Genomic DNA, 14,071 nt, shown 5'->3' with positions numbered 1-14,071 from the left:
TGCCGAGGGGGCTGACTGTGGGGCTTGCACCGGATTGGGACACCAGTCGGTAGAATGAAAAATGGACTGGCAGGTAGCACAGAGGGGGGCCTTGAGACCCGCAAAATGCCGGCAAAACAATTCCATATCCAGCTCCGCCCAGCTAGACACGAACTGGAACTGACTCAAAGCGGCCGCGGCTTTAGCCGAAAAAGAACGATGATAATCGTAAAAAGCCGTGCCGCCGTATTTGTGCCCCAAGTCCGCAATCCGGTACAAGTAAGTGTCCAGCTCTGCCCTGCGATCTGGTTGAGCAGAACACACCACGTCCCTGTAAAGGCTGAAGGCCAGGACAAACTCGGACATAGATAGTTTCCTATTGAGCCGAGCATCCTTAGCTCTCAATACCACAGATACCTCTCCGCAGTTGACGACCCGATTCTCTGAAATATCCTGGGAGGCAATAAGGATGGATGCGAGGTTCACGTCCTTGCCCGCCAGGATATCCTTTTTAATATGCTCGGGGACGAAGTGGGAAGGGGCGATCTGAGGGGTGACAGAAGGCCTACCTGCAACGTCCAGCGGAATGGCAGGGGTGACTGCCGACCCTGGAAATTGCGGTGGAACCGTGGGCCTGGATTCCAGGACCGCTAACCTAGCCTGAATGTCCGAAACTGAGCCAGCCAGCCCAGCGATGGACGACTGAATCTGAGCTAAGGCCAGCTGTATAGCATCCGGGTTGGAAGGGCCCGCCATCGGGGCCGGGGCCGTCATCAGCAGGCGATACAATTCGGCCTTGCGAGCGGACGCCGGATGCCGTATCCCCCTGCGGTTGAGTTCGGCGACCAATCTAGGCACCGTCCAGCTTCTTAATGATGTACCGCTGTCGCGCCCAGAGACGGGAGTTCCAGGTATGGAGACGTTATCGACCATATCGGAGGAGACGTGGGACATATCTGACCTGAGAAAAAAGACGAGTAAAGAACACCCAGAAAAAGCAACGAAACAGACGTATGCGAAGAGGCCGGACGGAAGAATGTGAGAAACAATAAAGTAAAAAATGCCCATCGGACGAACCACCTACCTGGTAGGACACGACTGAGTTTGGAAGCACGGCCCCAAAAACCCCAAATGCCAAAGATGGAGCAGAGAGCGCTCCGGAATTGCCTGGTCGAAAACGTGGAACGCGTACAACTAAAGTCCGAACTAAAGGGAGGAACAATACAAGGATAGGATTTAAAGAACATAAACAGACCCTAAGAATAAACCGGAGACCCAGACAACCTGGGCGATCCAGGGACATTGAAAACCTGGGTGATCCAGGGACACAGACAACCTGGGCGATCCAGGGACACAGACAACCTGGGCGATCCAGGGACATTGACAACCTGGGTGATCCAGGGACACAGACAACCTGGGCGATCCAGGGACACTGACAACCTGGGCGATCCAGGGACACTGACAACCTGGGTGATCCAAGGACACAGACAACCTGGGCGATCCAGGGACACTGACAACCTGGGCGATCCAGGGACACTGACAACCTGGGCGATCCAGGAACACTGACAACCTGGGCGATCCAGGGACATTGACAACCTGGGCGATCCAGGGACATTGACAACCTGGGCGATCCAGGGACACTGACAACCTGGGTGATCCAGGGACATTGACAACCTGGGCGATCCAGGGACACAGACAACCTGGGCGATCCAGGGACACTGACAACCTGGGCGAACCGGGGACACTGACAACCTGGGTGATCCAGGGACACTGACAACCTGGGCGATCCAGGGACACTGACAACCTGGGCGATCCAGGGACACTGACAGCCTGGGCGATCCAGGGACACTGACAACCTGGGCGATCCAGGGACACTGACAACCTGGGCGATCCAGGGACACTGACAACCTGGGCGATCCAGGGACACTGACAACCTGGGCGATCCAGGGACACTGACAACCTGGGCGATCCAGGGACACTGACAACCTGGGCGATCCAGGGACACTGACAACCTGGGCGATCCAGGGACATCGACAACCTGGGTGATCCAGAGACATAGACAACCTGGGCGATCCAGGGACATTGACAACCTGAGTGATCCCAGGACCCCGCAAAAGGGGGAACCGGGAAGTAACGTGAAAAAATCCCCTCGCAAATTCTGGCACCATGATGCTGGAGGATTTCGAACCCAGAAATAAGTGTGAATTGATATATTGTTTCTTTTTTTTTTTTTTTTTTAAAATAACGCCCCCCCTTTTTTTTTTTTTTTTTTTAACAACCAGCATTGCAGCTCCTAAACCCGCTGGTGACCTGCCGGAGGGGTTCAGGAGGCATGAATGTAGCGAAGCCCCCCTGGACACAGGAGTACCCCTGCACCAAACCTGAGAACCGTGCATGCCTCCAGAGCTGACAGCGCAGCTCCCGAGGCATAACACGCCGACTCGCCCCGACACAGGAGCACCCCTGCACCATAACATCAGAATTCGCGAGTACCTAAAGTGCAGACAGCGCTGTTATAAAGGCATATGAACAAAACCCCGCCGTGACACAGGAGAACCCCTGCACCAAAACCACAGAATTAATGAGTACTTTTAGTGCATGCAAACAAAGCCACGCCGCGGCGCTGCCGCTGGCCCCTGAACTCTTTAATGAGCCTTATGCAGAGCGGCATAAATGGAAGTGTGCTGAGTTAGGACACCGCTCCCCCGACCCGGCCGCCTGTGCCTGCGTGGGCGGAACATGCTGGGGGAGAGCGGCATCCCACCGGGCAACCCCCCGAAGCCAGATAACCCGGGCGAACGTGAAAGTAGAGTGGGGACGCGACACCCCGATTACCTGGCAGGCTGGCGGCGGAGGCACGTGACCGCGATACCCGGAAGTGACGATACTGAAGGAGGGAGCGTAAGCCGCAGTAATGCGTGAAGCTCGGGCGCCTGGCTGGACGGGAGTGAGCGGAATATAAGGCCAGACGCCCCTCCCACAAATGCAGGCTGGAACCAGCCTTACCTATTTGTGTCTATTTTTTTTTCTTCTTCTTCATAATGAATAAATTAAACATAACAAAAAAAACTAGAAAGTCGCAATATGATGTGCGATACTTTCTTGCTATTGTTTCTTGGTGTTGTGGTGGACCCCATTTTAGACGCATTTATCATCCAAATGCAGTGGCACCAAAAAGAATGACTTTGTCCTACATTATTGACATTTCCTGGTTTTAAACTAGAATGTAGGTGAGCCCCTTGAAATGAACGCTGCCACTCCACTGATTACTATTAGGCCCCTTTCACACGGGCGAGAATTCAGCGTGGATGCAATGCGTGAGGTGAACGCATTGCACCCGCACTGAATCCAGACCCATTTACTTCAATGGGGCTGTGCACATGAGCGGTGATTTTTCACGCATCACTTGTGCGTTGAGTGAAAATCGCAGCAAGCTCTATATTGTGCATTTTTCACGTCAAGCAGGCCCCATAGAAGTGAATGGGGCTGCGTGAAAATCGCAAGCAAGTGCGGATGTGGTGCGATTTTCACGCATGGTTGCTAGGTGACGATTGGGATGGGGACCCGATCTTTATTATTTTCCCTTATAACATGGTTATAAAGGAAAATAATAGCATTCTTAATACAGAATGCAAAGCAAATTAAGGATGGAGGTAACCCCTCCATCCTTAATTTACTTAGCATTCTGTATTAAAAATAAATAAATAAACTCACCTCATCCACTTGTTCTCGCAGCCCTGCTTGTCTTCTTTCTTCTTCTTTTGAGGACCTGGGAGAAAAGGACCTTTGGTGACGTCACTGCGCTCATCACATGGTCCATCACCATGGTGATGGACCATTTGATGGACCATGTGTTGAGCGCAGTGACGTCACCAAAGGTCCTTTTCTCCCAGGTCCTAGAAGAAGAAAGAAGACAAGCCGGGCTGCGCGAACAAGTGGATGAGGTGAGTTAAAATTTTTATTTTATTTTTTTAACCCCTCCATCCCTAATTTACTTAGCATTCTGTATTAAGAATGCTATTATTTTCCCTTATATCCATGTTAAAATGGAAAATAATAAAATCTACACAGCGCCGATCCCAAACCCAAACTTCTGTGAAGAAGTCCGGGTACGGGTTTGGGTACCAAACATGCAGATTTTTCTCACACGCGTGCAAAACACATTAAAACGCTTTGCACTCGCGCGGAAAAGTCACGCATTTTCCCATGACGCACCCGCATCCTATCCGGCCCTCACACGTGACGCCCGTGTGAAAGACGCCTTAGAGTTCTGGAGATCTCTTGTTCTCTCTTGCTCTGCCAGCATATACTGTACACTATATTTGTGCTTAGCTTATAGTAAATTCTGACGTGCAATCATTTATTGGCTGATCTAACAGAATGCCTATCTCTGAATCTATGCAGAAGTATCTGGTCCAGTCACACATTAGATTTTTTTTTTTTATAATTTATTTCACTCATTTTAAAAATAAGTGCCATATTCTGCAGCACATTACAGACAGGGCAACAATAACAAACGTGACTTTCTGTGCAATGAGGTGCAACAGTAAAACTCATTGCATTGAGCAGTTATTTTACATATCAGAAAAAGAATGACTGTTCTAAAATGCAGGCACCAATCAAAGGCCTCATGCACACGACCGTTTTTCGGGTCCGCATCCGAGCCGCAGTTTTTGTGGCTCGGGTGCGGACCCATTCACTTCAATGGGGCCGCAAACGATGCGGACAGCACTCCATGTGCTGTCCGCATCCGTTGCTCCATTCCGAGGCCCCGCAAAAAAAATATAGCATGTCCTATTCTTGTCCGTTTTGCATACAAGAATAGGCATGTCTACAATGGGCCGCCCATTCCGCAAATTGCGGAAGGCACACGGGCGGCTTCCGTTTTTTGAAGATCCGCGGTTTGTGGACCGCAAAAAACGTAACGGTCGTGTGCATGAGGCCAAAATGTGAGAAAGAGTGTTGCACTCAGGACACCAGCGTACATATTACACTTCATTTATATTGATATGCAGGTATATGGTGACAGACTCCCTGGTGGCAGAGCTTGCTATGAGCTCATTTGCATACCTTCACAATTCACAGGAAACATGCAGAAAATTAAATGGCAGAAATTTGGAGCATACATGTGTAAAGATATAATAGTCGAGTAACTGAGTATCTGGCAAGAGAAACATGAGATGTTGTCAAAGCTCTAGAAGCAGCAGTTACACTTTTTTGTCAATTAACTGAAGTCCTACTAGAACGTCAAAACACTGATGAGAAAAAGGGTAACAATGTTTTAACTTTTGACTTTCAGGCTTCATATCTCACCATCCAATCACAATATTCTTGGTTATCTCATACATAAATTGGACCTGCAACTATTTAGCATATGATTAGTTATGCAGATTCTTGTCATGTAACTACATTGTTACTGTTTTGCTCCTGGTGGTAGAACAATCTTTTTCTTCTTGTATACTACAAATTACAACATGTTCTCAAATTCCCTAAAAGCGAAGTGTGTTATTAGGTGGATTTGAAAAGTAAAAGGTCACTGGTTCGGATACAGGAGCAGCCATGAAAGAAGATTTCCCAAGAAAAGAGAAACAGCATCATCCAGCTTATCGATAGCGTTATCTCAGCCAAGACAATTGCCAAAGTGCATCATGTGAGTGGAAGAATCAGGGCCGTTTTTGCCGCAGGGCAAAAGGGCAGCTGCCCCGGGCCCAGTTGCTCCTGGGGGCCCAAGGCAGCTCCGTTTCCCGACTCCCACATTCACTTGTTGTCTATGCGAGCGAGCGGCGTGTGGCTCACTGCTCGCATTAGTGAAGGACTTGTCTGTCAATTACAATTACTTACTGCCGAGTCTGCCGGCCAGTGCCATGCTAGCTCCTCCTCCCGATACAAAATTATAGAACAATAAAGATATCTGGTGTAAAAGTATTAGACAAAAAGCGGCGGTGCCCTTAGGGGAGTAGGTTCAGTCTCCTAAATAGCAAAAAAACAAATGGTACTGGAACCGCGCTCTAACCGCACAGTAGATGTCAATGATAAATCCTGCAGAAAAGGTGAAACAGAGAAACTCAATCAATCACCAAGGAAGTAAAAGTTGGTACTAAATGTTCAAACAAACATTGCAGCAGAATCTTCCACTGATAGTCCTCGGATAATAAAGTGAGTCCCAACAGAACTGTGACCAAGCTCCGATCCCAAATGGAAGAAACAAACAAGTAATCGATCTCCAACACCTTGTAGTGATCCACAGATCTCGTGCTGGGAATTCAACAACTCAATCCAGACACCAGGACCTTCGAAGGGAATGAGACAAATAGTGCAATACCTGTCACTACCAGAGCTTTGGGACGTTCTCACAGCTCTGTTTCTCCACCCCTGTGATGATGTCACTACTAGAGCTGGGAGGCGTTCTCACTACTCTGTTTACTTCTGGTTTCTTTCACCACAGCTGTCCTTCATGTGTTTGATTTCCCTCTCTTTATATCACCCCTCCTCCTATGATAGGATGTGGATTATAGTTCTCACTTCAGTTGTGGCTCTTGCTTTGGTTTCTTCACTTGTAGCTATCAGTCCACTGGACCTGTGTTCTGCTGCAGCTAGCACTCCGGATTTTGCCAGCCTGTCCTTGGATCCGTCTTCTCTGCGGCTACAACACCTTCAGCTAAGTCTGCAGACATTGTTGTATTCCTGTTTGTTTTCTGACTGGATCTGAGGTGGCCACGGTTCCCTCCATATACTGAGTAGGGCACTGGTGGCCGTGCCCCTTCCACTATTGTAGGGGTTACAGTGGTCATTAGTCTTAGGCACGTGGGCATGCCTCGTTCCGCCTTTTGGATCCGGGCATGTGCTTTAGCAGAATAGGGAAAGCGTTGAGGGTCGGACAGGGGTCACCCTTTATCCTCCCTAGTTCTGGGTCCAGTCAGTTGCTCTGTACTGTGAATTACTATCGTTGCTCACATACACCCGTGACAATACCTTCGGTATCTTCAGTGATAAAGCAGCCCCTGAAGAAGCGAACAGCAAAACCCGGGTCGGGCTTTTTTATGTGCAATTGTTTATCTTACTAATTGTAAGTATAATAAAATCTTTATCACTGAAGATACCGAAGGTATTGCACTATTTGTCTCATTCCCTTCGAAGGTCCTGGTGTCTGGATTGAGTTGTTGAATTCCCAGCACGAGATCTGTGGATCACTACAAGGTGTTGGAGATCGATTACTTGTTTGTTTCTTCCATTTGGGATCGGAGCTTGGTCACAGTTCTGTTGGGACTCACTTTATTATCCGAGGACTATCAGTGGAAGATTCTGCTGCAATGTTTGTTTGAACATTTAGTACCAACTTTTACTTCCTTGGTGATTGATTGAGTTTCTCTGTTTCACCTTTTCTGCAGGATTTATCATTGACATCTACTGTGCGGTTAGAGCGCGGTTCCCGTACCATTTGTTTTTTAGCTCCTCCTCCCGACCCGGGCCTGCCCTTGCGTCCCTACGGTATGTGCACTCAGGCATAGTCATTTGTATTGCCGTCCTCAGGAGAGGGAGAAGATGTGTCTGGGATTCGAACCCACAACCTTCTGTATCAGAGGCAAAGCACTTACCCACACAGCCATAAGAGCTGCATTGCCACTGATTGAAAAAATATGAGACTTCTACTGTTATAGCTGGCTAAGTGTACATCTATACACATGACAGCTGCCCTAACACACCCAGCACTGCTATATCTCTATATGACAGCTGTCCCAGCAAACCCAGCTATGCTACATCTATACACATGACAGCTGCCCAAACACACCCAGCTCTGCTACATCTATACACATGACAGCTGCCCCAGCACACTCAGCTCTGATATATCTCTATATATGACAGCTGCCCCAGCAAACCCTGCTCTTCTACATCTATACACATGACAGCTGCCCCAGCACACTCAGCTCTGTAATATCTCTATATATGACAGCTGCCCCAGCACAGTCTGCTATATCTCTATATATGACAGCTGCCCCAGCAAACCCAGCTCTTCTACATCTATACACATGACAGCTGCCCAAACACATCCAACTCTGCTACATCTATACACATGACAGCTGCCCAAACACACCCAGCTTTGCTACATCTATACACATGACAGCTGCCCAAACACACCCAGCTCTGCTACATCTATACACATGACAGCTGCCCCAGCACACTCAGCTATGCTATATCTCTATATATGACAGCTGCCCCAGCAAACCCAGCTCTGCTACATCTATACACATGACAGCTGCCCAAACACACCCAGCTCTGCTACATCTATACACATGACAGCTGCCCAAACACACCCAGCTCTGCTACATCTATACACATGACAGCTGCCCCAGCACACTCAGCTCTGCTATATCTCTATATATATATCTATCTACTGTATAGCAATACTTAGAGATATATAGATGTAGCAGAGCTGGGTGTGCTGGGACAGCTGTCATATATAGAGATATAGTAGAGCTGAGTGTGCTGGTGCAGCTTTCATATGTATTAGATGTAGCAGAGCTGGGTGTGCTGGGGCAGCTATCATATATAGAGATATAGCAATGCTGAGTGTGCTGGGACAGCTGTCATATAGAGATATAGCAGTGCTGGGTGTGTTAGGGCAGCTGTCATGTGTATATATGTACACTTAGCCAGCTATAACAGTAGAAGTCTCATATTTTTTCAGTCAGTGGCAATGCAGCTCTTATGGCTGTGTGGGTAAGTGCTTTGCCTCTGATACAGAAGGTTGTGGGTTCGAATCCCAGCAGAAACTTTTCTGAAATACAGGCTAAATTAGAATACACAAGCACTGACTCCATATATGGATATACAGGGCAGGACACAGGAAGAGGCTGCATCGCATTGCTGATATGGAGGTAAGTATAAGTGTTTATTTTTTAAATTAATACCCGACTGTTACTGCCATGGGGGGAGCAGGAGGCACTTGATACTGGCACATGGAGGGGAGGGGGGTTGGCACCTGATACTGACACATGGGGGGGGTTGGCACTATGATACTATGATACTGGCACATGGGGAGGCACCTGATACTGGCACATGTGGGGGGGAGGGGGGTTGGCACTATGATACTGGCACATGGGGAGGCACCTGATACTGGCACATGTGGGGGGGAAGGGGGTTGGCACCTGATACTGGCACATGGGGGGGTTGGCACTATGATACTGGCACTTGGGGGGAAGGAGAGAGGCACTTGATACTGGCACATGGGGGGGGGGGAGGCACTTGATACTGGCACTTTTGGGGGGGGAGATGGCATTATGATACTGGGACATGGGGGGAGAGAGGCTCTTGATACTGGCACTTTTTTTTTGGGGGGGGGGAGATGGCACTATGATACTGGGACATGGGGGGGAGGAGAGAGGCACTTGATACTGGCACATGGGGGGGGCATCTATGGGGACACTTACTGGCACATTATTGGGGGGCATTATGGGGGACACTAGGCCGGCAGCCTATCGGAGGCCGGACACTGAGGGCATCTACTGGGGCACTATATATGGGGCATTTTATACTGGTACGTTATGGGGGGCACTAGCAGGAAGGGGGGAGAGGAGCACTATGGGGGAATTTACTGGGGGCACTATATAGGGGTATTTTATACTGGGACATTATGGGGGCACTATGGGGACATTAGCTCAACTGGGGGCATTACAAGGGGGTATTTTTTGCACTGTCCCATTAAAAGGAGAATTATTTCTACTGGGGGGGGGGATCATTATGGTGGGCTTTATTACTCCCCTATGGTATGACCCCCTAGTAGCAGCACCAGTCTCTCCCTGCTCTGCTATTCCTCTGCCCCTTCCCCAAATCCTTATTATGAAATCTTTCTCATTAGGATAAAACACATCAGCTCCACCGAGCCCCCCAGCCAAGTGTTGAAGTGGTGTCCGAGATCCCCAAGGGCCAAGCCAAGTAACTGTAAGTTTTCATATGAAATATGTTTATGTTATACACATATAACATACACTGTGCCACACAATATACAGTATACCGCTACACTGTGTAGTCTGTTCTATAAGCACCATTGTTTTATGGCGGCGGACAGAAAATAATCTGGAAGTGCCCCTCCCGAGACCAGGCTCTGACTGCTAGGGGGGGGTCTGCTGAGCTAACGGATGATCCCCATGGCAATAGCATCACCATAGCCCCCATAGATGGCTAAACAATTATTGCTTCTACCATTTTCTACCGCACCGGGTGACACCAGCCCTAGCAACACCACTGGTAAGCTGCCTGCCTCTGTGCCACATTCTGCCTCGGCCCTCAAGTTCCTCAACTTGCAAAGGCGGCCGCGTCACAGAGGAGACACCCAGTCCATCACCACCACCATCACTAGTCTAGACACTCCGTAAAGGTTCGGTTACTCACCTGAGTCACGGTCACCTCTAGACTATCTGTAAGTAAGTTGCTTGTCGCTGGTGTGCACTGCAGGCTCGCTTTTCTAAAGGAAGTGGAACTGTCTGAATGGCTGTACAGTACAGTCAGAGTGGCATGTGAGTCTGTGACACATGATGTGGCAATAATAATCTGTCTGCTGCCTGGACCAGTATCTGTACACGTATGTATGGCATAATTAATGGAATGACACATCACACATGACATGAGTGACACAGGTCTTTACCAGGCAACCTGGTAACTCATGTCATGTTATGTGTGATGTGTCATTCCATTAATTATGCTATACATACGTGTACAGATATTGGTCCTGTACTCCTGTGAGGCTGCAAGGCAGGGGTGTGGTGTGGACCCACTCCTGAGACTGCATGTGCTTACAGTCCCTAAATAAATAATACTGCAGTGATTAGCAACCGTATGACAGGCGTTTATCACCGATCCTCAGGACGACCGTCGCTTGGAAGAGCTTAAAGTGTAACTGCCATGAAATTATTATTTTTTGATAAAGTGTAGGGCAAGTGATAAGTAAAATTTTTAGAATATAGTTTATTTAGCCAAAACGTTTAATTTTAGTAGAAAACTGTGGCTTAAATGGCCCTTAGCAGCGCTCTCTGAAATGAGCGTTGCTAAGGGCCACCCGTCTTCTATTTGAAAAGGGGAGATGGGCTTTGCGGGAGCTGTGCTTCTGCCTCCTGTGCCCCCGCGGTGGCCACAGGCGTCTTAAAATCTAATGCTCGGGTACACTAACTAACCTGCCTTCCCTGCGATAATCACTCATGAAGATAGATGGACCTTAGCATTTCAGGGGGCCCAAGGAAATTCTTGCCCAGGGTCCAATCAATATTAAAGATGGCCCTGGGAAGAATACAAAATGAAGTCTGTCCATCTATTCCAAAGCCAAGAGGTTGACAAGAGGTCACCAAGTCGGCTCATTACAAGATCTATAATTTCTGGCTCGACAAACACTGCAGTGAAGGTGGCCCATATGCTTCCTAATAGTGAGATCACAGATGTCAATGCAAGCACCATGAAACGCACATTACACAAGTCTGGAATGGTGGCCCAAAAAAAGGTGAAGAAGCCTCGACTTCAACATCATCATCAGAAGCACCGGCTCGAGTTTGAAAAAAGTACTAACAATGGACAGTAGAAGAATGGATGAGTCAGGGACAGGACTCATCTCAGGTTAATTTGCATATGTATCAAATCGTTTTTTTTACACAATAAAAGCACACAGAGCTATGGGGACTGGGTATTGCGGATGTGTTAGCGGCCTACTAGCAACCCATGTCCTCAGCTCTATACACAAAATCCCGGTGACAGATTCCCTTTAAGTAAACATTTATTGTTTCATTAGGAGCCTGCACAGCAAGTGAAAAAAAAAAATATGTCCCCATGTCTGAATATGCAGGAGCGTGAACCTGCTGCTGGAAATCTGTTGGGAAACAAAGACCCAGATGTTCAGAGACCTAGGCATATCCCTGTCTGTATCCCTTATCTCTACTTCCTTGAGGCCTCATAAACACTAATTTATGGCTCAGGCACAAAACCATATTTTTCTTTAGTGTGCTGTTTTTTTCATGGATAGACATAGCAGTGCTAGAGAGGGTTCAAAGGCAAGCAACTAAAGTAATAACTGGAAAGGGTGGACTATCGTTTCTATGGTTTCTTAGTGGCCAGACCAAATTTATGTGTGTAAGTGTCCTAAGGCTGGTTTGACACATAAGGGGATATTTATTTTCTCCTGTTATGCCATGCGAAAATGAAAAATATGGGACTAAAACAACATTTTATTGGAAATAAAATGTAATTTTTCATTTTCACAGCCACGTGTTTTTAAATTCCATGAAAAGCTTGTTGGGTCAAAGCATTCATTTCACACCTCAATCAATTCCTTGAGGGGTAGTTTCCTAAATGGGGTCATTTTTCGGAGATTTCCTTTCTAGGGGTACATCTGGGCCTCTTCAAATGTGACATGGCACCCAAAAAACATTCCAGTAAAATCTGCCCTCCAAAAACAATATGGCACTTCTGAGCCCTGCCGTGTCCTCATGAAGAGATTTATGGCCACATATGGGGTGTTTCCATAAACTGCAGAATCAGGGTAATACACATTGAGGTTTGTTTTGCTGTTAACCCTTGCTGTGTTACAGAAAAGTGAATTAAAATGGAAAATCTGCACAAAAAAATGATTTTTTTAAATGTCACCTGCATTTTGCTTCAATTCCCGTGGAACACCCAAAGGGTTAAAAAAGTTTGTAAAATCAGTTTTGAATAATTTTAAGGGGTATAGTTTCTAAAATGGGGTCATTTTTGGGTGGTTTCTATTATGTAAGCCTTTTAAAGTGACTTCAGAACTGAACTGGTTGTTAAAAAAACGGTTTTGAAATTTTCTTGAAAATTTCTAAATTGCTTCCAAAATGCTAAACCTTCTAATGTTCTGAAAAAAATTAAATGACATTTACAAAATTATTCCAACATAAAGTAGACATATTGTAAATATTAATAACTATTTTGCGATGAATTACTATTTGTCTTAAAATCAGAGAAATTCTAATTTAAAAAATTGCTAATTTTTCTAAATTTTCTGTCAATTTTGGATTTTTTTTAATACATAAAGGTAAAACATATCAATTCAAATTTATGACTATCATGAAGTACGATGTGTCACGAGGAAACAATTTTAGAATTGCTTGGATAAGTAAAAGCATTCCAAAGTTATTACCAGATGGTTATTACCACGAGTGACCCATGTCAGATCTGAAAAATGGGACTTCAACATTTGGTTCAAGCTGGCTTTTGCTGGAAGGGGTTAAAATCTATATACTGTAGAGACAAAGCATTTTTTGCATTGAGTTTTTGCCATTGTTGACAAAATTTAGCTCTAGATATAGATTATGTTTTCAGGTAGTTTTCATTACGTCCATCATCTCTATGCCGAAAACACTACCAAATATACAATTTTTGAATGAAGCATTGTAAAACAAAGTGCAATATAAATCTTGATATGCTATTTCCATTTCTCACCTTAGGCCTTTTCCATACAAAGGGGATGCTGGGTTTCTCGCTGTAGAACAGTGAAGAATCGTTCGCTGGGAAATCTTCATCTTCAAACAGAATTCCTTTCCTAACACACTCTTGTCTGAGCTCCTCATAGCTTTTTCCAGATGAGTGGATACTTTTGGCAGTATTGGGGGAATTAGGTTGCTTGAGTCTTGGGTCTTCATAGATGTATGGCATTCTTTATGCAGATTGGTTTCTGGTTGGCACAGTGTACCAAATGTAAGAAGTAAGCAGTGACAGAAAAAATCTATAGATTACACAGCCACACACATGCAGGTATTGCACGCGGACAGCTAAAAAGGACTGTGGACAAGCTGTATTGTCCCTTGGAGGGTGAGTAACACAAACATTCAAGAAATGTTTGCTCCTCCTTTCTTTCCACCTGTTAGACAAGAAGAAAAACTACTTCTGCCAAAGATAAGTCACATCAGGAACCACCCTGCTGAACCAACAGTAGTAAAGATAAACTTTCAATTTCTAGACGCTCAGGATGGATGTTACATGAAAGGAAAAACACGTTTTCTTTAATGACAGGCTAGAAGCAGTTTACAGCACACTAATGCATAAGACTGGACTGCTTCGGTATGTTCACATGACTAAAATTTGACACTAA

At 46.3% G+C, this 14,071-nt stretch overlaps 1 protein-coding gene across 1 annotated transcript in view; it reads right to left on the bottom strand.

The window, feature by feature from the left end:
- Positions 1-13,635, bottom strand: part of CAPN9 (calpain 9) — a 392,629-nt gene extending 378,994 nt beyond the window's left edge. Inside the window, exon 1 of the mRNA XM_040430101.1 lies at positions 13,423-13,635. Within this exon, the coding sequence (XP_040286035.1) occupies positions 13,423-13,635 (213 nt within the window). The remainder of the gene's footprint in view (positions 1-13,422) is intronic.
- Between the last annotated feature and the right edge of the window lie 436 nt (positions 13,636-14,071).

Source organism: Bufo bufo, chromosome 4 (assembly GCF_905171765.1).
Source record: "Bufo bufo chromosome 4, aBufBuf1.1, whole genome shotgun sequence".
Taxonomy (NCBI): domain Eukaryota; kingdom Metazoa; phylum Chordata; class Amphibia; order Anura; family Bufonidae; genus Bufo; species Bufo bufo.
The sequence above is the reverse complement of the archived record's forward strand: the minus strand, read 5'-3'. Positions and strand labels throughout refer to the sequence as shown.